General features: G+C 54.7%; 3 protein-coding genes across 5 annotated transcripts; 2 read left to right on the top strand and 1 right to left on the bottom strand.

Annotated features, from left to right (window-relative positions):
- Nucleotides 1-34: 34 nt before the first annotated feature.
- SARS2 (seryl-tRNA synthetase 2, mitochondrial) lies at nt 35-10,068 on the top strand. Of its 2 annotated transcripts, none has more exons than XM_047709694.1 (16): nt 35-341; nt 3,564-3,659; nt 5,028-5,057; nt 5,598-5,738; nt 5,819-5,873; nt 6,332-6,395; nt 6,603-6,708; nt 7,401-7,448; nt 7,651-7,759; nt 8,074-8,119; nt 8,205-8,292; nt 8,374-8,483; nt 9,053-9,146; nt 9,212-9,326; nt 9,448-9,513; nt 9,600-10,068. In XM_047709694.1, the coding sequence occupies exons 1-16, from the start codon at nt 75-77 to the stop codon at nt 9,824-9,826; spliced, it is 1,662 nt and encodes a 553-aa protein (XP_047565650.1). In that variant the 5' UTR covers nt 35-74; the 3' UTR covers nt 9,827-10,068. The 2 variants fall into 2 exon arrangements, with proteins under 2 accessions (XP_047565650.1, XP_047565652.1); XM_047709696.1 differs by having other exon boundaries at nt 36-341; nt 9,234-9,326.
- Nucleotides 10,069-10,263: 195 nt separating this feature from the next.
- CCER2 (coiled-coil glutamate rich protein 2) lies at nt 10,264-14,189 on the top strand. Its single transcript, XM_047709712.1, has 5 exons — nt 10,264-11,831; nt 12,095-12,135; nt 12,284-12,371; nt 12,688-13,229; nt 13,875-14,189. Exons 1-5 carry the CDS (start codon nt 11,756-11,758, stop codon nt 13,962-13,964), a joined length of 837 nt encoding a protein of 278 aa, XP_047565668.1. The 5' UTR covers nt 10,264-11,755; the 3' UTR covers nt 13,965-14,189.
- A 78-nt stretch (nt 14,190-14,267) lies between these two features.
- NFKBIB (NFKB inhibitor beta) lies at nt 14,268-23,539 on the bottom strand. Of its 2 annotated transcripts, none has more exons than XM_047709706.1 (6): nt 23,281-23,539; nt 16,888-16,993; nt 16,475-16,601; nt 15,625-15,713; nt 15,275-15,535; nt 14,268-14,481 (listed from the first exon to the last, which is right to left on the bottom strand). In XM_047709706.1, the coding sequence occupies exons 1-6, from the start codon at nt 23,457-23,459 to the stop codon at nt 14,386-14,388; spliced, it is 858 nt and encodes a 285-aa protein (XP_047565662.1). In that variant the 5' UTR covers nt 23,460-23,539; the 3' UTR covers nt 14,268-14,385. The 2 variants fall into 2 exon arrangements, with proteins under 2 accessions (XP_047565662.1, XP_047565660.1); XM_047709704.1 differs by having other exon boundaries at nt 16,475-16,808; nt 23,281-23,537.
- Nucleotides 23,540-23,577: the final 38 nt, after the last annotated feature.

Genomic DNA, 23,577 nt, shown 5'->3' with positions numbered 1-23,577 from the left:
GCGGCTGCTTTGCAATTGGTCTAAACGCGGAGTGGGCGGGACGAAGGGTGCGTACTCCTTGTCCCCCGTCCAAGATGGCTGCGTCCATGGCGCGGCGTTTGGGGTCTTTGGTGGCTGGTTGGGGTCTTCGGCCCCGGAGAGGTTGCGTCTGCAGCCATAACCCTAGGAGAACTTTTGCCACGGAGAGACGAGACCGGAATCTTCTGTACGAGCACGCGCGCGAGGGTTACAGTGCACTCCCTCAGCTGGACATGGAGTCGATGTGCGCATGCCCGGAAGAGGCTGCGCGCGCCCTGCAGCTCCGCAAGGGGGAGCTACGGCCAGAAGACCTGCCTGCGATCGTGAGTGCGCTTGCGTGGGCCATTGGCTGCGGAACCCAACTGGGCTTGCAAGATACCTCCAGCAGGGGGCGACCTATTACGGGAATTTTAGTTCCTTCCCCAGTTATTAGCCGACATGTGCTTGGCAGGCATACGTGTGCCAGTTATCCACGGAGTGCTAGGGCCCTACTATCTACACACCCATTATGTGTTCCATAAAGCGTGCTGAGTACCTGCTCTGCGCTTAGGAACTTACTCCAACCTCATGCCAGGCTTAAGATGACAAAAGAAAATGGGGGGAGGGGGAAGAAACTAGGGGACAGGGAGGTGAGTCAGACGAGGGTGGAGGGGTTTGGCTTTGGAGAGTAAGAGATCGAATCCTGCCGCTGCCCGACAAGTAGCAGGCAGTTAAATAGGGTTCTCGAATGAATGAATGGTTCTATTGAACTGTTATTTAAGGAGCATCTACTATGTCGCAGGTGTTGAGAATAAGTTGGTAAATAATATAATACTACATGCTAGGGACCGAGAACCAGAGTCACCATATTGCTAGACCTTGTTGGATGCTGAGGATGGTCTGTTCTAAGTGCTGTGTGCATACATGCCTCGTTTCAGTTTCACAACCACGGTGTGAGGTGGGTGCCCCCATTTCATCAGAGGAAAAACTAAGGCTCAGAAAAATTAAGAAGGGTGGTGGTTGGGTGCCTGGGTGGCTCAGTCCTTAAGCATCTGCCTTCGGCTCAGGTCATGATCTCAGGGTCCTGGGATCGAGCCCTGCATCAGGCTCCCTGCTGGCTGGGAAGTCTGCTTCTTCCTCTCCCTCTCCCCCTGCTTCTGTTCCCTCTCTTGCTGTGGGGCACCTGGGTGGCTCAGGCCTTAAGCCTTTGCCTTTGGTTCAGTTCGTGATCCCAGCGTTGTGGGATTGAGCCCCACATCAGGCTCCTTGCTCAGTGGGAGGCCTGTTTCTCCCTCTCCAACTTCCCCTGCTTCTGTTCCCTCTCTCGCTGTCTCTCTCTCTCTCTCTCTCTCTGTCAAATAAATAAATAAATAAAATCTTTAAAAGGAAAAAAAAAGAAGGGTGGTGGTTCCTCAAAAAAATCAAACATGGAATTACCATATGATCGAGCCATCCCGCTTCTGGGTATGTACCTCAAAGAATCGAAAGCAGGGACTTGAACAGATATTTGAATACCCATTTTCATAGCAGCATTACTTACAGTAGCCAAAAGATGGAAGGAACCTGAGTGCCCGTGGATGGGTGAATAGATAAAATGTGGTATATATGGACGGTGGGATACAATTCAGCCTTGAAAAGGGAAGGAAATTGTGATGCAGCCTACAACATGAATGAACCTTGAGGACCTTATGCCAAGTGACATGAGGCTATCACAAAAAGACAGAACTGGGGGCACCTGGCTCAGTGGGTTAAGCCTTTGCCTTTGGCTCAGGTCATGGTCTTAGGGTCCTGGGATCAAGTCCCGTGTCGGGCTCTCTGCTCAGCAGGGAGCCTGCTTCCCCCTCTCTCTCTCTGCCTGTCTCTCTGCCTACTTGTGATCTCTCTCTGTCAAATAAATAAATAAAATCTTAAAAAAAAAAAAAGACAGAACTGTATGATTCCATTCATACAAGGTGCCTAGAGTAGTTAGATTCATAAAGACAGAAAATAGAAGGGTGGTTGCCAGGAGCTGGGAATGGGAAGAGACTATTTAATGGGTGTACAGTTTCCATTTGGAAAGATAAAATTCTGGCGATGGATGGTGGGGAAGGCTGCACGACCATGTGAAGGTACTTAATGCCACTGAACTGTACACTTTAAAATAGTTAAAATGGCAAATTTTATGCATAGTTTACCATAGCCTTTTATGTAAATATTTTATTTCTTCATTAGAGAGAGAGAGAGAGCACAAACTGCGGGAGGGGCAGAGGGGGAGAGAGAAGCAGACTCCTCAGTGAGCACAGAGCCTGAACAGGGCTGGATCCCAGGACCCTGAGAACATGACCTGAGCCAAAGTCAGACGTTTAATGGACTGAGCCACCCAGGTGTCCCCATCCCTATCTTTTAAAGAGCTGGTTTAAAGATCCTAAATTATTTATAAGCTGCTAATGGATCACATCCCAAAGCTTGAAAAACACGTCTTTAGGGCATGAAGTGTGAAGAGGAATATGGCATATGGCTTTCTGGGCAGTAACAAGGCATGTGAATTGTTCCTAGGAGCCCTGGGGAGCTGTGGGTGCTCTCAGGTGGGAGAGGGTTTGTGTCAGAACTCTGGCTGGAGGAGGAGAGCCTGCAGGCTGGGAGGCTGGCACAGGGGTCCTTGCAGGAGAGGACAGGCTCTGGATGGGGGCAGGAGTTGGGGGATGGGAGGAGGACAGACCTGACGGATGTTCCTGGGGCAGAAGGGTCCTGGTAGCATCCAGTAGGGGGCTCAGGGCTCTGGGTTGCGGGATGGGGGTTTGTGGGGCTGTGCCTGAGGAGGAAGAGCAGATCTGGGGGGAGAGATGCTTGTCCTCGAGTCACTCTTGCACAGAGTGAGCATGAAGTGTCCAGGAGACATCCAGGGGGAGCCACCTTGTGGCTTGCCCTCCGCTTCCTGCTTTCAGCCCCCGAGAGGGAGGATGGCTTCGTTTGTGCCATTTAGTCAAAGGGAGAACTGCAGCCCGGGAGGTGAGAGGGTTTGCCTAGGAATGTGGGCTCACAGAGGGACCGTACAGCAGTAGGGGTCCCCATGAAGGAGAGCTGAGCCTGCCGTTTTGGGGGACAGGCTTGGCGCAGCAGCCCCATAGGACAGTGGCTGTCTCTCTCTTCTGCAAGACTCCAAGGTGAGCACTGGCAGGGTCCCTGCCCCTTGGCACCTGGGTGCCCTCACCTTCTCGCTCCGCATCCCTGAGGATGTTGTCCAGTTTGACTCTCCTCAGAGTCCGTCATTCAGGCCAAGGGGAGTGAGAGACAGAAAGTCCGACATGGGGGCTTATCTCTAAGGAGACGACCCAGAGTCCCACTGCCACTTCTCCTCCTGTCCACTGGTTGAACTGGGACACAGGAGCACACGCAGCTGTGAGGGAGGCTGGGAGATGCCTCTTCTTTCTGGGCAGCCATGGGCTTCACGTCAGTGAGGTCTAGTGCGGGAGGGATAGAGGGGGCACTGGCTGCTGGGGTCCAGGTGGCCAGAGGCCGAGGCTCCAGCAAGAAGGGGCAGGAGACGGTGGCTACTTCATGCCGTCCCCTCCTGTGTCCACCCCCAGATCGCCACCTGGCAGGAGCTGAGGCAGCTTCGCGAGCAGATCCGGAGTCTGGAGGAGGAGAAGGGGGCTGTGGCTGAGGCAGTCCGGGCCCTTCTGGTGAGTATCGGGTCCTGTGTGGGTGGAGCTTCACTGTCTTGATCCGACCTGTTCGCACTCTCACAGTCCACAGCGGCTGGTGTACCACCCACATCTCTTTGCATGACTCTGTCCGAGGCAGAAAACAGGACTTCTGGGGCTCGCCTGCCCTTTCTCCAGAGCAGAGAGACCTTTCCTGAAGCCCCCAGCAGAGTCCCCTCATGCCTTCTGAGCCCAGACACCCCCACACCCACCCCTGTCATCAGCAGGAGGGACGGAATTACTGCAGTGGAATACTCCTGGAAAAGGAGCCCCCAGGCTCAGCCTGCATTCCCGCAACCACAGGCCGCCGGCGGGGGGGGGAACTGAGTCAGGTGTCTGCGGGAAGGGAGGAGGGAGAGCAAACAGTCGTGGATTAGACAGCTGATAGCACCTGCCGCAGGGGGCGGGAAGGTGACCACGAAGTCAACAGCAGACATTTACGTAGCTGTCAGTGTGGGCCAGACACCCTTCTGGGTGCAGCCCTCACAACACATGAGACGGGAACAGTCCAAACCCAACTTACCGGGGCCCCAGGAGGTTAAAAATGTGCCTCAGCGTCATAGCCAGAAAGTGGGGGAGGCAGGATTCGCACCCAGGCCCGCAGGCTGCTTTCCACCCCTCCAGTCGAAGGCCAGTCACAAGACTAGCTCCATCTCTCCATGACCCCAGTACGGAAGTGCTAGGCCCCAGGCTATATGTGTCCCAGGTGGGCAGCCAGTGCAGATGACAAAAGTGATCACAGTTAATATTCAGCGAGTGCTAACCCATCTTTTCAGGGAAGCCATGCGCCAGCCCTGCTGGGGAGCTCCTGTGAGCCCATTTCCCAGATGGGAATACCGAGGCTTGGAGAAGGGACGGGATATTCCCAAGGACACGCAGCTGCAGCTGGGAGGCACCCCACGTTCAGACCCGGGTCTGCCTGCTTCCCCTCCGCTGCTCCGGATCATAGAAGGTCACAAGTCCACAGACTTTACCTGTCCAAGTCACAGTTTTGTCATTTACGAAATGGGGAGCACAGTGAGGCCCACTTCACGGAGTAGGTTATGGAGAAACAGGATGGTGTGAGAGCCCTCTGCGGAGACAGGCCTGAGGTAGCTCTCAGTGGAAGGTGCAGGTGTGATTACTGTCCGTTATCTTGCTTCCTCCTGGCTTTACTGAGAGAGAAATTGAGGCACAGAGTGGAGGAAGGTCTGTCCGGCCAGGCACCCGCAAAGCAAGGAATTCAGAACCCCTTCCCCACCCCCACCCCACACCCCCAGCCCTGTTTGACCTTTCGCCCCTCCATTTTTCCCTTTCCCAGCCCCAACTTAAGGAACCTAATCACCCTCTCCATCTCTCTTCTACCAGGTAAACCAGGACAATGGTCAAGTGCAGCAGGTAGTACACGGGAGTGATGTCCGTCCCTGGTGGGAGTGGGCAGGGGCCACGTGAGTCCTGATTACTGCCATGTGACCGGAGACAACACACAGGACTATTGATCCAAGTGAATGTGCTGATTCACAAGACGAAAGACTGGCTCCGGGTCCTGGCTCCATATTTGGCTCTGCTTCCCTCTCATTCCCAGACCAACCTTTTCCCCTTAGAGAAAGGGGAGCCAGGGTGGGGCACAAAGAGGACCACTTCCCTGAGAGTTACACCCATAGTCCTGGGGTTTGGGTCATGTGCCTGTCTTTGAGCCAGTCACTGTGGCCAAGGCCGTGGAATGTTCTGGAAGGCCAGGCCTGAGTCATGACCCTCTGGACAGGCCACATGGTGGTGAGGTGAAGGGAGGGAATTTCCCAAAAGGAAATTCAGGATGTGGGGCCAAAGGGACAGTGAGTGTCCTCCACAGAGGTTCTGCCAGCAAGGCTCAAGGTCAGACTGGTTCGAGCGACCCCTGCCCTTTTCTGGGCCAACCCCACCTGCCCCTGTCCCCAGGACCCCCAGTATCAGAGCCTGCGGGCACGTGGCCGGGAGATCCGCAAGCTGCTCATGGTCCTGTACCCCAAGGAGACCCAGCTTGAGGAGGATTTCTTCCTGCGGGCACTGAGGCTGCCCAACCGGACCCACCCGGACGTGGTGAGCACTGTGCTGGGTGCTCAGGGGGCCCGGGGGCCCTTGAGACCACCTCCCCTGTGACTCCTGCTGTGTCTCTGCAGCCCATCGGGGACGAGAGCCAGGCCCGAGTGCTCCACGTGGTCGGAGACAAGCCAGGTGGGGCACCCCACCGGCTCCGGGGACCCCAGTCTAGGGTGGGACCCGCAGGGTCTGGGATGCAGCTGGGGCCTAGAGGACCTGTGTGCCCCTCCTCCGGCCTCCCATCCTGTCTGTGTCCATGGCAGTCTGTCCCTGCCCTGCATTGGCCCCTGATTCCCTTGGTTTTCCTCCCCAACTCCTGTCTGGCTCTGGCTCTCTGCCCCCCTCCCTCTTCCTTGCTTCTTCCTAATGTTTTCTTCCCTTTGCCCTCTCTCTCCTTTTCCACCTCTGCTTCCTGTGTTTCTCCATCTCTCTCGCCCTTTGCTAGTCCCGTCTCTGCCGCCACACGGTTCCCTTTCTCTCCCTGCCTATCTGTCTTTCTGCTGCTCATTCCTGCGTCTCTCTAATCCTCTCTCTGTCCCTGTTCCATGTCTCTCCCCACAACCCTTACCCCCCTGCTTTTCATCCTGATCCAGCTTTCTCCTTCCAACCCCGGGGCCACCTGGAAATCGCGGAAAAACTCGACATCATCCGTCAGAAGTGAGTCCCGCCCACCGGCCCCTCCAGCCAGCCCTCCACGCCCCAGCAGCTGCTTAACACTGTGTCCAGGGCCTCACTTGGCATGAATGTTTGATGCCCATTCCCCCGCCTGGCAGCTGGCCTCTGCCCTGGGGGTGCAGAAGAACTGCCCTCGTCTCCCACCAGCCCCAGCCCACATGCACCCGCCTGTCTGCCCATCTGTCTCAGGCGCCTGTCCCATGTATCCGGCCACCGCTCCTACTACCTCCGAGGGGCTGGAGCCCTCCTGCAGCACAGCCTAGTCAACTTCACACTCAACAAGCTCATCCAGCGGGTATGGGCTGGAATGGGAGGGTTGCCTGGAGGGGGTGATGTGGACGCTGACGGAGAGGCTCAAGGCGGGGAGGTGGGTCAGGGGGGTCACCTTTGCTCTAGCTGCTGTTTACAGAGCTTTACATATAATTAACACATTTAGTTCTTAGAGCAGGGGTAGGAGGTAGATGCCATTGTTATCCCCACTTCAGAGATGGAGAAATTAAGGCTTGGAGAGGGCGTAACTAGCCCAGGATCTCAGGGCTGCTGCCTGGGGCTGGCCCTAGAGCCTGTGTTCACCACCTCACCGCCTGCCTGTAGCATAAAGGGAGTGTCGGGGAAATGTGGTGTTGCTGAACTGGGAGGGGTTGGCAGGGGCTGGAGGCATGGGGTGTGGGCGGCAGTGAGGGACTTGGACATTTCCCAGGGGCACTGGAGAGCCACAGAAAGCTGTCACTACACCTCCCGCTACCCTGTGTGGGCTGAACTGAGCAAGGAAACTGTGAAGCCCCAGCAGAGAGGGCCCAGTGACAGGGACACCAGCGCCAAGCCCACCGCTCAGGCCTTCCTCAGTTTCCTTGGAGGTGGGCTGGGCTTTGGAAGGACAGGCGGGAGCCATTGGCCCACTCTGCAGTGCCACTTCTTCCAGTCTGAGCTTGGGCCCGGGTGGGGGTCCTGGCTGTGCCCCTCACCCCACCCCCTTCCTCTTCACAGGGCTTCACTCCCATGACGGTGCCAGACCTTCTCCGAGGAGCTGTGTTTGTGAGTGCTCCCCATGCTCAGCTGTGTGCCCTGTTCTGGGCCCATCTCCCCCACAGAGGCCGCCCTGGGACTGGGTTGAGGATGTCAGGCCAGAACAGGGAGGCCAGAGCAATTCTAGAAGCTTCCTGGGGAGGAGCAGCGGTTGTGACTACAAAATGGAGCTGGAGGTCCTCTGACCTCTGTGGCTTGGCCTCTTCCCCAGGAAGGCTGTGGGATGACACCAAATGCCAACCCATCCCAGATTTACAACATTGACCCCTCCCGCTTTGAAGACCTCAACCTGGCTGGGACAGCAGAGGTGGGACTGGCTGGTAAGCACCTGCTGGGAGGCAACAACAGGGGTGAGGTTACATGCAGCATCCTCAGAGCAACAGGGATTGTAGGGAGACACCAAGGAGCACCCTAGGGGTGATGGCTCTCTGCTGAGGATGTCTCAGTGACCCCAGGCTCAACATGTACAGTTGTGTAGGTTGTTGACTGTACAACAGTGCAGTGAGGATCCAGCCATGTGCCCCGCCATGAGGTTGTGTCCACCAGAGGGGACCCCTTTTCTCAGTCTCACAGAGGTTTCCTGTGGATGAGCAGTTGCCCCTGGCTGACCCATCATGTTCCCCTTTCCTCCCAGGCTACTTCATGGACCACTCCGTGGCCTTCAGGGACCTGCCCATCAGGTGATACTCAGTTCCTTTAGATCTTGTCCCCACCTGTGACATTCCCTCTCCCCTCCCTGACTCCACCTCCCCTGCTCCCCCCCAGGATGGTTTGTTCTAGTACCTGCTACCGGGCCGAGACAGACACAGGGAAGGAGCCACGGGGACTGTATCGAGTACACCACTTCACCAAGGTCAGTGTGGCCAGGACCGGGAGGAGGGCCACTCCAGGGACCCTGGGCCTCCTGACTCCTGTGCCCGCTGCACTGCCCCAGGTGGAGATGTTTGGGGTGACAGGCCCTGGGCTGGAGCAGAGCTCGCGGCTGCTGGAGGAGTTCCTGTCCCTGCAGATGGAGATCCTGACGGAGCTGGGCCTGCACTTCCGGTGCGGGGTGGGGTGGGGGCATGGGAGGAGGGACGGGCTGGCTAGGTGCTCCCTAATCATGAACAGCCTCACCTCACCCCTCCCCTTGCCCCTTTTCCCCATGTCTGGAATATGTACAGGGTCTGTCTATCTGTAAAATCCTGTGTAGGACCACAGGACAGGGCCAGCGGCCTGAGCAGCATGGGGCACCCCAGTGTGGGGGCCCAGACCCCTTCTCTCTTGTGGCTCCCATCCTGGGTGCTGCCTCACCTGCAGCCCCTCCATGCGGCTTCTCAGCACCCCAGGCAGAGTGGAGATGGGGGCACAGCCCTTCCCTTTCAGGCAGGACCTACAGGCAGCCCCACACCACCCCCACCCTGGCCATCACAGGCTTCCAGAGAGGCCCGGGGATGTGACCTTTTGGCCTGGGGACCCACTACAATCCCAGTAGCCCTTGCTCTCTCCTCCCCGCCCTCCTCTCCATCCACTTCTCTTCCGCCACGCCCACTGCCACAGCTGCTGCCACCTCCTTGTGCCTCTACCTCTCACCTGCTGACCTTCACCATGACCTTCTTTCTCTTCTACTGCAGCGTCCTGGACATGCCCACCCAGGAATTGGGCCTTCCCGCCTACCGCAAGTTCGATATCGAGGCCTGGATGCCAGGCCGCGGCCGCTTTGGTGAGGTAAGCCTCCAGTGCAGTGGGGACTGGGGGGATAGGACCCCTCCACTTCCAGCTGGTCCCCTCAGCCCACCCTGTGCCCTCGCCCAGGTCTCCAGTGCGTCCAACTGCACAGACTTCCAGAGCCGCCGGCTTCACATCATGTTCCAGGAGGAGGCCGGGGAGCTGCAGTTCGCCCACACGGTAAGCACCCGCACCCCCTCCCACTCTCCCCAGAGCCTCCGCCCTCCTAGGGACGTGCCACCTCAGCCTCTCCCGGGCCAGCAGAGGCTGTCAGGTGGACGCGGGCATGCCTCTCTCCCAGGTGAACGCCACGGCCTGCGCCGTCCCCCGCCTCCTCATCGCCCTCCTGGAGAGCAATCAGCAGGAGGTGAGGGCTGGAAGGATCGAGCTGGGGGAGGCAGAGGGTGGAGGCCTGGGGCCATGGCAGCAACCTGTGGCCCGCTCTGTCCCCAGGATGGCTCGGTCCTCGTGCCCCCTGCCCTCCAGCCCTACCTTGGCACCGAGCGGATCACGGCCCCCACCCATGTGCCTCTCCAGTACATCGGCCCCAACCAGCCCCAGAAGCCCAGGCGCCCGAGCCGGCCTGTTTCGAGCTGAGGAGTCACCCTCATCCGTCCGCAGGGCTGTGGCTGCTTCCTGGAGCTCAGGGGACTCTGAAAGCCTGGGACCTATTTTCCTGAGCACATCCTGACATCTGCATTCTCTGTGTCAGCTCTGTGCCTGGGCCCCTTCCTTACTCCCCTACTTCCCCAGAATCAGCCAGTGACCCCGTCGCCACTGATGGTCCCAATCTGCACCAGAAAGCAGGGCATCTGGGGACTTGAAGGTTGTAGGGATGGGGGGGAGGAGAAGAAGCCTCCAACCTTTTTTCCTTCCCTCCGTCAGTACTTAGCAGAAGTCCCCAATAAATGGTCAGAACCAAGGCCTTTGTGGATCTGTGAGCAAGGGTTTAGACCCTGGTCGCCTTACCGGGGGTGCCGGGCAGCTGGGCAGAGGTGCGAACCCTTCACAGGGTTGTGTCTGGAGGGACCATGGCCGGGAATGGCCAGCAACCTCCCGAGCACATGGAGGGCAACCTGCGGCCACTGCCGGAACCAAGAGGATGCTGAGTCCTCTCCCCTTGCTCTAGGACAAGGGACACCTTGCCCTCACCTCCACCTCTCGCAGCAGGGAGGGGTCCAGGAGACGGCACAGCCTCAGCGAAGGCAGAACTCACTCTGCCCTTTGCAGTACACGGTACCATCTTCCCAGCTCCTCTAGCCACAGCCCGTCCAGTGACCCTCAACTCTCACGCCGTCAGTCCTTCCTTCAGCAGACCCCAGCCACTCCTTCAGAATATCTCCAGAAGCCTCCAGAGGCCCTTACTTTCTCCTTCCTGCTCCGTCCCTGTCCTGTCCACCGTGACTGACCAGCCTCTTCACTGCCTGCTGCTGCCTGGGCCCCACACGAAGCCAGAGTTACGCTGTGGACCCCCTTATCCGGTCACGTCCCTCCCTTGCTTGGAGCCCTCCTGTCGCTCCCTCTCACTTAGGGAAAGGACAGAGCGGTCCCCAGGATCCACAAAGTGATTATCTGCCCTCTGCCTTCCTCCTCAACCGACCTCTTGTCATGCTCTAGGTCTGGCTGTTCGAACTCTGCAGACTCAGTCTTGACTCAGACCTTTGCCCTCGCCGGTCCCTTCCCTGGCTACCCTTTCCCTCCAGCTGGCATGGCTGCCTCCATTTTATCACTCTGGCCTTCACCCAAATAATCCTTTTCCAAGAGGACCTCTCTGACCAGCCAGAGTAAAAGCCCCTAGCACTCTTGTGATGCGGGAGTCTGCGGTCACTTCCTCCTTCCTGATGCCTATGTGAGTGTTGCGTGTGTCCCTTCTCAAAGCTCTGCGCCAAGAGCACAGGGAAGTTTGCCAGCGTGTCCCCTACTGGAGCCCCAGGCTCTATAAGATGGCTGGGCATAGAGTAGGTGCTCAGTAAAAATTCCCGGATGGAAGGGGCTGGGACCTGTGTAGCTCCCAGTGCCTGGCACTGTCTAAATGACCATGTGCACTCCTCACCTACCGCCATGCCTTCCCTGTGGAGTCACTGGCCCCATTTCACAAAGGATGGAACCAACGCTAGAGTCGGCAAAACCCTCAGCAGTTTTCCCTGGGTCTGCACAGCCGGTAGTGGTGGAGCTGGGATTCAGGCAGAGCCCAGCCACAATCTTTGGGGAAATAGGTTTAGGAGACCCAAATTTCGAGATGCAGGAAATGCCCAAGGAAAAGTTGTTGCCTGAGGTCTATCTGCAAGTGGCTGCCACTGGATTCGAACCCTGATCGGCTTCCCAGCACAGCGTTAAGCTCAACAGACTGTTTGTCTGGGGGATGCACCCTCCCTCCGTGCAGGTGCTCAGGGGCCATTAGCTGGAGGGGACCAGGTGCAGGACGTGGGTCTCCATGAATAATTGAGGATCTCGGGCAGGTGGCCGCCCCCCAGCTGTCACCTGGCCACAGGCAGGGAAGGGGCAGTGGTGATGTCACTTCCTCCCCTGCGGGGCCAGGGACACGGGTTATAAGCAGCTGCCGCACCGTCCAGTGCAGCCGCTGAGCACTCTGGTCAGGACGCCCCACCATGCAGCACCGCAGGCCCGCCTCTGTGCTGCTGTTGCTGCTGTTGCCCCTGCTGTTGGCGCTGCTGCTGGGGGCAGGTGAGTGCCAGAAACTAGACAGGGGACTTTCTCGGCCAGCTCAGGGACCAGGGACTTGAGGGACCAGGGGCCGGAATGGTGCACCCAATGGGGTCGGACTAGAGACTTTGCTGGCTGATGTCCAGGTGGGAATGGTGCACCGGGTAGGTAGGCTGGGGGAGGGGACGAGTGAGTAACAGGATGCACTTGAACCTGGAATCAGCACCAAGGACAGCATGGGGTGGGGGCTGTCCGAGCCCAGTACCCATCTCCTTCCTCCACAGCCACCGCTGCTCCCTTGGCGCCAAGATCCTCCAAGGAAGAGGTGAGGAGTGCGGACCCCTTGCCCTGCCTCATCTTCCCCACACCCTGGCCCTCTGACCAGCCTGCATGATCATCTCCTCTCCACACCCCCAACTGTTCTCATTCCCCCATCCGCCCTGCCCTCAATCTCCCCTCTGTCCCTTCACCAGCTGACTCGCTGTCTGGCCGAGGTGGTCACGGAAGTGCTGGCGCTGGGCCAGGCCCAGAGAAGCCCCTGCACAGCTCTCCTCCACAAAGGTAAGCAGGCCCCAGTTCCTCCTGGGAGCCCCCACCCCACCCTAGGTTTTGGTCAGGGCTTCCTGGAGGACGGGGTGTCTCCTCCAGGTCCCCTTGCCTGGGTTGGCATACCACTGCGCAATGTCCACCTGGCCTCCGGCTCCACCCATGGGGTTCCCTGCAGAGGTGTGGGATGGCGGCACAGAATGTACCCCGGACCTGACCCTCCTCTCCCAGTTTTGGGCAGCCCCCCTGTGGGACCTTGGGTTCACCCCAGAACTCCAGGTCTCAGTTTCCTGATTTGCAGCACAGAGAGCGTCCTCTCTCTTTCTGCCAGAAATGTGTCAGACAGAGCCTTATGGCTGTGTGTCCGCCAAAGAGAAAGACCTACTGCTTGGGGATTTCAAGAAGCAAGAGGCTGGGAAGACGAGATCCAGCCAGGAAGTGAGGGAAGAGGAAGAGGAGGCAGAGAGGGACCACAAGTCTGAGGTGCGGGAACAGACCATCCACGAGCAGCTCCACAGCTGGCTCCGCCAGGACGAGGAGAACGAGGAGGAGGAGGAGGAGGCAGAGGAGGAGGAGAAAAGGAAGAAGAGGGGGCCCGTGGAATCCTTCGAAGGTGAAGGCCTGTGGAGGCATCGCCTAGAGGGCAGAGGGGGCCCCCAGAAGCGAGTGGCAGAGCAGGCCAGTGACGAGGAGACAGCACAGTTCGAGGCGGAGGAGAAGGGCCTGCAGATGCTAGGCGAGGGTGGCGGCCTGTGGCGGGGAGCCAAGGGGGGCGGAGGAGAGGGACACAAGGACTCGCCGCACCGCCACCACCCCCACCAGCCAGAAGCTGAGCCCAAGCAGGAGGAGAAGGAAGAGGCTTCGGAGAGGGAGGTGAGTGGAGAAGGCGATGGGCCAGTGGGGTGGACCGGACGGTCAGGGGATTCCGACCAAACATGTACCAGCATTGAGCCATAAATAGCCAATATCCACCACAAATGGAGCCTAGTGATGGGAACTGAGAGCAGGAAAGGCAGCAACAGCCAGGCAAGATCAAGGTCGGACCAAGGTGGTCAAGAGGGCTGAGATGACAGTGACTGAGATGGCCATGAACGGCGAACTGAGTCGGTCAGCACTGTGGTCTGTGGCAAGCAGTGTGGCCGCGTGGAAAGAGGCTGTCATGCTTGGTCCAGTGGACTGGGAATGGATGCCACTGCTGAGTCACGGAAAGTAGGCTGTCCCCACAACTGGTGGCAGTAGCCACAACGGCCAGCACCTCAAAAAGGGGTCCTGGCCTCCAAGCCTGGCACCTTTACTGGTCCTCTCTGCTACCGTGGGCGAGGCAGTCAACATGGACCGTGCAGCCGGTCACGTCAGCCATCCCCCTCTGGCCCCCATCGAGGTCCATGGGGACTAGGGTGACCCCTGCTGGCTGCTGTTGTGCAAACTGGCACAGGCCACATTCACCGGTGACTCTTGGGGTGGCCCGCCCTCGAAGGTGGCTGCTGATCACCCCCTTTCTGACCCCCCCCCCCCCAGGAGCATGACATGGAGCGGCTGGAGCACGTGAGAAAGGAGCTGAAGAAGGCAACTGAGATTCTGGGGGAGGAGATCAGGAGGGAGGGATGACTCCTGACACCCCCTATGGCCTAGGACCATGGACCCCCAAAGCTCACCTCACAGCCCACTCTGTCCCCTGGCCTGCAGGCATGGAGGAAGGGTGGGCTGTGCGACTGGGCCCAGGGCCTGAACCTGAGCTGGGCAGAGGAGCTGGGCTCATTGACTCAGGACACACCCAGCCCCCCGTGTCACCCCCTCCGACCCCTCCGTGTGAATAAAGCACAAAGAAAACCACTGAGGTTTGTGTGGTGCTTGATTTTGGACAGACAGGGACCCAGGAATAAACTGAAAGACTGGGAAGGCGACCGTCAGTCTAGTCTCTAGTTATCAGAAGCGGGATTTTATTAAACTGGAAACTCTATTAACAATGAGGTCAGATGGGGTCATCAGGGAGAAGTTTATTAAACTGGAAACTCTATAAACAATGAGGTCAGACAGGGTCATCAGGGAGAGGTTTTGAGGCTGGGGTGGGAGGTAGCCGGTTTGGGCTCTGGCCACTGTGGACCACGATGTCGTCGTATTCATCCTGGGGGCAGAGGGGGGCAGGCACTGGCTCAGGCGGCTGTCACCCTGCCAACTGTCCGTTTCTCCCACCCACCGTGGCAACTGGGTCTTGCCTGGAAAAGCCCAAGTTCCCCCCATTCAAATCCCCTGCTCCTGGTTTGCCACCCACCACGTTCAAGGTCACCCATGTTCTCCCACAGCCTGCCCGCTGCTCAGGCTCCAGCTCTGCTGCTTTGCTGGACCTTCGGCAGCCGCAGCCCCTGGGGCTGCCCCTCCTTGGGCCCCTCCCTCTGCCTCTACCCAGACTCCTCACCCCCGACCCCCAGGCTTGTCCCCCGCCCTTCCCTCCCCCCACCGGGGTAGTGTCTCTGCTGCCTGGATTCCCCAAAACAACCTCCTCACTGCTGGCTCAGGTCTTTCCCCTCTGTCACCAGTGTTGGGATCACTGCTGCCTGAGGTCAGGTTCCCGCCGCCTGAGTTCTCCAACTCTTCCTCCGCACAGTCACTCCCTACGCTGTCAGCCATTGCTGCCAACCACTGCCATTACGGGTCACTCCGACCGACGTCTTTTCTCTAACTCTGCCTGAGTTCTCATTCTGGCTTTGCCTTAGGTTTCTCAAGCACCACTCCCCACCTGCTCCCCGCCAGCCCTGTCCAGGGCTCCCCAGACTGCTGACAGCCCTGGTACCGCTGCCTGAGTTCTCTGACCACAGAGGCCTGAGGTCAGTCTCACTATGCTGCCTTCTCCCTGCTTCCCACCTGCCCGTTTACCCTGACCTCCCAGCTGGGCCACCCAGTCTTTCCTCCTGACTCACGCCCTCATCCCCGCTGTCACTGTCGCTACTGCTGCTGCAGGGGCCAGGCCTGTCGTCCTCATCCTCGGGCTCAGGGGCTCCATGTGCACGGAGAAGGCGGGCGAGGATGGGGTTGGGCCGGAGCATGGCGCTGCCCAGTGGGGTACGGCCACCGTACATGCGGGTAGCGGGGTCGGCACCTGCCCTCAGGAGGAGCTCCAGCACATCAGCGGCTTGGGCCTCCACTGCCAAGTGTAGGGGGCTCCGGCCACAAGTGGGCTCCTGTGAGGAGCAGCAGAGAGGTCAGAGAGGCCCTGGCCTGCTTTGGGGGACAATCTGCCCTGCCACTCCTTCTCCCTAGGGCAGCTCACCGGTTTGTTGAGGTCTGCTCCAGCCTCCCAGAGCAGCTGAACCATCTCGGCATCTTTGTGGATGACAGCCATGTGAAGCGGGGTATGGCCTGGGGACAGAGTGACAGGTGTCAGACAATGGGGGTGGGCCCGGGCCCCAAATGCCAAGGTCCTAGGGGAGGGCTTCTTGGCCTGAGTTTGGGGTCCAGCTCCTGAATTCCTGGGTAAGTCAAAGAGGCAAGGGCACCCCCCACTGCCTAAGTCTTGGTGGTCTAGAACTTGCTGGCGACGCCAGTGCCTGGCTCTGGAATGTCTGGGACTTACAGGTGAAGAGCCTGGGGGCTTTGGACAGTTAGCCTGGATCTTGGGACTGGGACACTGAGTCTCTGGTCTTTATTTTACAAAGGACCTGGACCCCAGGAAGATGGGCTCTTTTTTCCCAGGAGGCCTGGCTGAGGGCTGTCCCGGAACCCAGTATAAATCTCTGGGAACCTGGGCCTTGAGTTCCCTCATCCTGCATAGACTAGGACCTATGGTTTCGGGGGCAGGGGGCGAGGTCTGGAGTGAGCTGTGCCTTCCAGCTGGGGAACCTGGGCCCAACAATAGGATCTTAGTAGTTCTAGGCCTATGGGTGATGGGTCTGAATCCTAAGTGGTCTTGGGCCTCCACGTGGTCCAGATCCTGAATCCCATAAGACCGACTGTCAGTAATCTGGAGCCTCAGGGGGAGCCTTTCCCCCTGCCTGGGTCCCTGAAGCCTCAGTATTATTTCCCAAGGGGCTGGGTCTTGAGTCAGGAGAACCAAGCCCAGTGCCCAGCACTCTCACTCTGCTCAGGAGCCCAGGCCCTGCCCAGTGACTGGGAACCCTCACCCTCGTAGTTCTCAGCCTCCAACTGCAGCTTCCAATCCTCCTCACTCTCTTCATCTTCCTTCTCCGAGTCGGGTTCGGGGTACAAGGTGACAGGTGGGCGGTCGGCATCAGAGGTGCGGTCAGGGCCCTGAGCGAGGTAGGTGTTGGGGGCTCCCCTGGCGCACCGGGGACGGGGCTGGAGAAGCACGCGAGCACAGGCATGTGCCCTCATGCGGCAGGCCAGGTGCAGTGCTGTGTGTCCCCCACGCTCCGCCATGTGCAACCCGGCACCCGCCGCGTACAACTTCTCCACTGTGGACGCCTCCCCCAGGATGGCTGCCAGGTGAAGGGCTGTCTGCAGGGGCAGAGGGCAGGGGTTAGGGGTTGCACTGAGAGCCCAGCCCCAAGCCCTGTACTGGTCCTGGGTGGCTCACCTGGCCCAGGTCATTCTGCAGGTCTAGGTACTCGGTGCCAGCTGCGAAGCCTAGGAGGAAATCCAGGAAGGGCTCATGCTGATGAATCACTGCCAAGTGCAGTGCCCTGAAGACAAAGACGGGGAGCAGAGGACAGAGGTGAAGTACCCTGGGGTACCTGGATGGCACAGTTGGTCAAGCATCATGGTTTCGGCTTGATTGGTTTCGGCTCAGGTCATGATCTCAGGGGTCGTTGAGATCAAAACCCACGTCGGGCTCCACGCTCAGCGCAGCGTCTGCTTGAGATCCTCTCTGCCTCTCCTTCTGCCCCCCTACTCGTGCTCCTTTGCTCCACTGGCTAAGCCAGCCAGGCGCCCCCGAAAGGACAATTTTAAAATGAAAAGAACATCAGTGAACTATGGAACAACTTCAAGCAGCCTGATAATATTTGAAACTTAAGTCCTTAAATGGAGATGGGGGATAGAAAAAAACATTTGAAGAAATAACATCTGGGAAATTTTCCAAATTTGATGAAAACTATAAACTCATATATCCAAGAATGAGAAATATTTTTAAAAAACTACGCCAATGGGACACCTGAGTGGCTCAGTCTGTTAAGCGTCTGCCTTCAGCTCAGGTCATGACCCCAGGGTACTGGGATCGAGTCCCACATCGGGCTCCTTGTTCAGCAGGGAACCTGCTTCTCCCTCTACCTCTGTCTGCAGCTCTGCCTGCTTGTTCTCTTCCTCTCTGACAAATAAATAAAAAAATAAAATCTTAAAAAAAAAAAAACTATGCCAAGGCCCAACATAAAAATCCTGTTCAAAACCAATGATGAAGATAAAAATCTCAGGGGCACCTGGGCGGCTCCATCGGTTAAGCGCCCAACTCTTGGTTTCAGCTCAGGTCACAATCTCAGGATCGTGAAATTGAGTCCCTCATCAGGCTCCTCACTCAGCATGGAGTCTGCTTGAGATTCCCTGTCTCTCCCTCTCCCTCTGCACCCCTCCCCATCCAGCACTTGCTTGTTCATTCTCTCTCTAAAATAAAATCTAAAAAAAAAAAAGACAAAAATCTCAAAAGCAGCCAGAGAAAGAGATACTTCAAATCAGAAAAATAAAAATAAGGATGATAGCAGATGTCCTATAAGAAATGAGGCAACACACTGGAGCAACCTCTTTCAAGTATTCAAACGCAGTCAACCTAGGATTCTGATTTTTTTTTTTAAGATTTTATTTATTTATTTGACAGAGGTCACAAGTAGGCAGAGAGGCAGGCAGAGAGAGAGGAAGGAAAGCAGGGTCCCTGCTGAGCAGAGATCCCCGTGCGGGGCTCGATCCCAGGACCCTGAGATCATGACCCGAGCCGAAGGCAGAGGCTTTAACCCACTGAGCCATCCAGGCGCCCCGGATTCTGATTTTTTTTAAGTAGACTCCATACCCCGTGTGGAGCCCAACTTGGGGCTTGAACTCATGACCCTGAGATCAGGACCTGAGCTGAGATCCACAGTTGGGTGTTTCACTGACTAAGCCATGCAGGCGCTCCTCAACCTAGAATTTTTTTTTTTTTTTTTAAGATTTTATTTACTTGAGAGAAAGAGAGTTGAGTGAGAGAGAGAACAGGAGTAGGGGTAGGGATAGAAGGAGAGGGAGAAGCAGACTCCTTGCTGAGCAGGGAGCCTAACACGGGGCTTGATCCCAGGACCCTGGGGATCGTGACCTGAGCCAAAGGCAGACGCTTACCTGACTGAGCCACCCAGGCGCCCCCGACCTAGAATTCTTTAACCCAGCAAAAATATCTTTTATTTTTTTTTTATTTTTTATTTTTTTAAAGATTTTATTTATTTATTTGACAGAGAGAGATCACAAGCAGGCAGAGAGGCAGGCAGAGAGAGAGGAGGAAGCAGGCTCCCTGCTGAGCAGAGAGCCCGACGCGGGGCTCGATCCCAGGACCCTGAGATCATGACCCGAGCCGAAGGCAGCGGCTTAATCCACTGAGCCACCCAGGCGCCCCCAAAAATATCTTTTAAAAAGATAAATAATGGTGTTTTCAGGTATACAAAAGCCGAAGGAACTTACTGCCAGCAGACCCACATCACCAAAGAAAGGTCAAAGGAAATCTGCGAGCAAAAGGAAAATGACATGACACAGCAATAAGGGCCTACACAAAAGAAAAATGAACATGAAAATAGTAACTTTTTGGGTAAATATGGAAGATTTTTTCCTCATTACGTAAGTCTCTCTTTTTTTTTTATGTAAGTGACTTTAGAAGGTAATTTGAAAAAAATACTTGAGTGTTTAAACAAAACTACTAACAATGTACAGTGGAGTTTATCACACACACGTAAGTAAAATGTAGGACAATAACATAAAGGCCAGGACAGGACAAATGGAAATACACTCTTCTAAGTTTCTTTTAGCTTTTACCCTATGCAAGGTGACACAGTGTCACTTCTAGGCAGAACATAATAAGTTGAAGCCGTACAGTATATGCCACAAAGCAGAGGTCAGCAAACTTTTTCTGTAAAGCACCAGATAAAGATGTTAGGCTTGTGGATCCTACAGTCTCTTTTACCTACTCAGCTCTGCCACTGTGATGCAAAAGCAGCCACTGGCAGTGTGTACATGAATGAGCAGGGCTGTATGCAAAACTGCATTTGTGGAATCTGAAAGGTGAATTTCATGTCACTTTCAGCTGCTGCAAATATTCTTTGCTTTATTCCCAGCCATTTAAAAATGTAAAAACCGTCCATAGCTTACAGCCATATAAAAGCAGATGGCTGGCTAGATTTTTGCCTGGAAGCCAGTTTGCCAACCATTTAAACAACAGAACAAAGAGTTAAAGCTAATAAAGCCAGGGACTCCTGGCTGGCTCTGTCGTGTGACTCTTGAGCTCGGGGTTGTGAGTTAGAGCCCCATGATGGGTGCAGAGATTATGTAAAAACAGTATTGTAAGGGGCGCCTGGGTGGCTCAGTCAGTTAAGTGTCAGACTCTTGATTCTGGCTCAAGTCATCATCTCAGGGTTGTAAGATCACACCCTGCATGGGACCCTACCCTCAGTGGGGAGTCTGCTTGAGATTCTCTCCCTCCCTTCCCTACCCCGCTAAAATAAATAAAATAAAAATAAACAAAATCTTTAAATAAATAAAGCGAAAATGAGCTAATGAAAGAATACAACGTGACAAAACTTACAGGTTCCAAAAGAAGGCAGAAAAAGAAGAAAAGGTAAACAAAGAAGAGGTATTAAGTAGAAAATTAGCAGTAAGATGATAAACTTAGGCATAACTGTATCAATAATTAAATTAAATGTAAGTGGTCTAAACATTCCAATTAAAAGGCAGAAATTGGGGGCGCCTGCGTGGTTTTGTGGATTAAAGCCTCTGCCTTCGGCTCAGGTCATGATACCAGGGTACTGGGATTGAGCCCCACATCAGACTCTCTGCTCAGCAGGGAGCCTGCTTCCCTTCCCCTCTCTCTCTGCCTGCCTCTGCCTACTTGTGATCTGTGTCAAATAAATAAATAAAATCTTTTTTTAAAAAAAGGCAGAAATTGTTAGACTGAATAAAAAAGCAAAACCCAACTATATATGCTCCCTACAAGTAACACCCTTTAAATATAAGTATTAACAGACGGGTTAAAAATAAAAGGGGGGGGGCTCCTGGGTGGCTCAGTGGGTTGGGCCTCTGCCTTCAGCTCAGGTCATGATCTCGGGTCCTGGGATCGAGCCCCGCATCGGGCTCTCTGCTAGGTGGGGAGCCTGCTTCCCACCCGCCCCCCACCTGCCTCTCTGTCTACTTGTGATCTCTCTCTGTCAAATAAACAAATAAAATCTTTTTAAAAAACTAAAATAAACAAATAAATTAAAGGGCGGGAAAAGATATACCATGCTAATACCAGTCAGTCAAAAGAAAGCAGGAGTATTTTAATATCAGACTAGATTTTAAAGCAAGGAATATTACCAGGTATAGAGATGCCTGGTATCTCTATCATAATGATAGAAAGGTCAATTAAGCAAGAGAACACATATGCCCTAATAACAGAGCATCAAATTACACAAAGCAAAACCTGATGGAACAACAGCGAAACAGACAAATCCACAATGACTGCTGGAGATTTCAATGCCCCCCTTCAATAACTAATAGAACAAGAAGACAGAAATCATCGGCAAGGATATATAAAACCACAGCAAAGCTATACACCAATAGGACCTCTAATGGACATTTAGAGAACACTACAGCCCACAACAGCGGAATATCCATTCTTTTCAAGTGCACACATAATGTTCGCACTGTAGAACAATTCACAATAAATTTAAGAGGATTCAAGTCATACCAAGTATGTTCTCGGTCTACAATGGAATTAAATTAAAAATCAATAAAAGAAAGACATTTGGAGGAGTTTCTAAGTATCTGGAAGCTAAATAACATATTTCTCTCTCTCTCTCTCTCTTTTTTTTAAAGATTTTATTTATGTATTTGACAGACAGAGATCACAAGTAGGCAGAGAGGCAGGCAGAGAGAGGGGGAAGCAGGCTCCCCGCTGAGCAGAGCCCGATGTGGGGCTCGATTCCAGGACCCTGAGATCATGACCTGAGCTGAAGGCAGAGACTTAACCCACTGAGCCACCCAGGTGCCCCTCTTTTTTTTTTTTTTTTTTTTTGTCTTGTTTTGTTTTAAGATTGATTTAGGGGCATCTGGGTGGCACAGCTGGTCAGGCAACCAACTCTTGGTTTCAGCTTGGGTCATGGGATCGAGTCCCATGTCATGCTCCATGCAGAGCCTGCTTGGGTGCTTCTCTCTCCCTCTTCTCTGCCCTTATAGCCCTCCAAATAAATAAATAAATCTTTTAAAAAAAGATTATTTATTTTGTAGAGAAAGAGAGCACAAACAGGAGGGGTAAAAGCAGAGGGAGAGAGAATCCCAGGCAGACTCCACACTGAGCACAGAGCCCAGTGGCGGGGGGCGGGGGCGCTCATCCCAGGACCCCGAGATCACAACCTGAGCCAAAACTAAGAGTCTGACACTCAATCAACTGCGCCACCCAGGTGCCCCTAAATAACATATTTCTAAATAATCCACTGGCCAAAGAAGAAATCAAAAGAGAAATTACAAAGTATCTTGAATTAAATGAACATGAAAACACAGCACATCAGAATTTGTGAGAGACTGGCTAAAGCACTACTATGAGAAATTTATAGCATGAAACATCTATATTAGAAAAGAAAGTCTCAAAATGATCTCAGCTGCCACCTTAGGAAACTAAAAAAAAAAGAATAAATTAAACCCAAAGTAAGCAGACGAGGGCAATAATGAAAATCCGAACAGAGATCAATGAAATAGAAAGCAAAAAAAAACATTAAAGAAAATTAATGAAACCTAAATGGGGTCTTTGAAAAGATCAATATTTCCTGAGTGCATCTTATAGGTCAAACACTGTTTAGTCACTGTGGATAGAACAGTAAACGTAATACACAAAAAACCCCAGTGCAATCCCTCATGGGCCTTTACATGTCTTGTTCCTTCTACCCAGAGAGCTAATCCACTCCCCCAGCTAATCTACGGGTCCCGTTTTGGTGCTTTATTCCTTCCCCCAAAGAACTTACTACCTTCAGACACACCATTTTTCTGCCTTTCTTATATGATGTTTTTCATTTTTCTTTGTTTCTTCTTTTCCTTTATCTACCTTCTCACTTTGTGTCTGTGTCTTCTTTCTTTCCTTCTCTGCCCCTTTCTCACATTCCTTGTCTCTTCTTTTTTTCCTACCCTCCATTCCTTCCCGTCTGGCAGTCTGTCTGTCCTTCTGTCTTTATACCCACTCTAGAATGTAAACTCTACAAGGGTGTAAGTTTTTGTCTGTTTTCTTCACTGCTTTATCACAGCACCTAAAACAGGTGGTAGTGTTCAATAAGTATCAAACAGCTATTAGTCCCTGCTATCCTGGAGCTTACATTTTCTCTTTGAATGTAAGATCTGACGATCAGTGCTCAGAGGGTAGAATCTTAGAGTCAAGGCCAAGTATTAATTTTGGAAATCTAAGTTCAAGGTGCATAAACCAGGAGCTAAGAATCAAAGATCCTGTTGGGAGGTAGGAGGTCAGGAGGGGCCTGTCTGAACCACAGCTCTAACAAAAGTCTCAGGACTAGGGCCAAGGAGATCAAATCGAGTTTTGGGATCAACGGATAGGGAGCTCTCCGAAACAGTTCAAGAAAGGAAGGTCAGAGAAATTAAAGGTTTAGGGGCAAAGTTGGATAGGAAATTGGTTTTACTAAAGGTTAGGATTGGGGGTTAGAGATCAGAAAGCCGAGCATAAGAAGTTAGATTTAGAAGTGAAAGGTTAGGAAGCTGGGATCAGAGACTAATAGGGAATCAGACGTCGGATCCTAGAGCCCGGTTTGGCAGCCCAAGTTTCACTCACGTGTCCCCATCCTCAGTGACGTAGCCGAAGACGAGGGGCGCCCACGACAGACCCGGGCCCAGCTCGGCGCCCAACCCCGGACCTCCGGGTGCTGATGCGTCCGGGCCCAGAGAGCCCAGGCCGCTGTCGCACCATTCGTCGGCCTCCGGAGCTTTCCCCAAGCACGCGACCCCGGCCATGGCCCCCCAAGCCTCAGGGGCCCCAGCGGCCGCCGGCTTGTAGCTAGGCTCTGCCTGGAGCCCCGGCGCTTCCGCCCTACGGGGAATTCCCCAACACTCCCCCTTGACTCACCCAATC

This window comes from Lutra lutra, chromosome 17 (assembly GCF_902655055.1).
Source record: "Lutra lutra chromosome 17, mLutLut1.2, whole genome shotgun sequence".
Classification (NCBI taxonomy): Eukaryota; Metazoa; Chordata; class Mammalia; order Carnivora; family Mustelidae; genus Lutra; species Lutra lutra.
The sequence above is the reverse complement of the archived record's forward strand: the minus strand, read 5'-3'. Positions and strand labels throughout refer to the sequence as shown.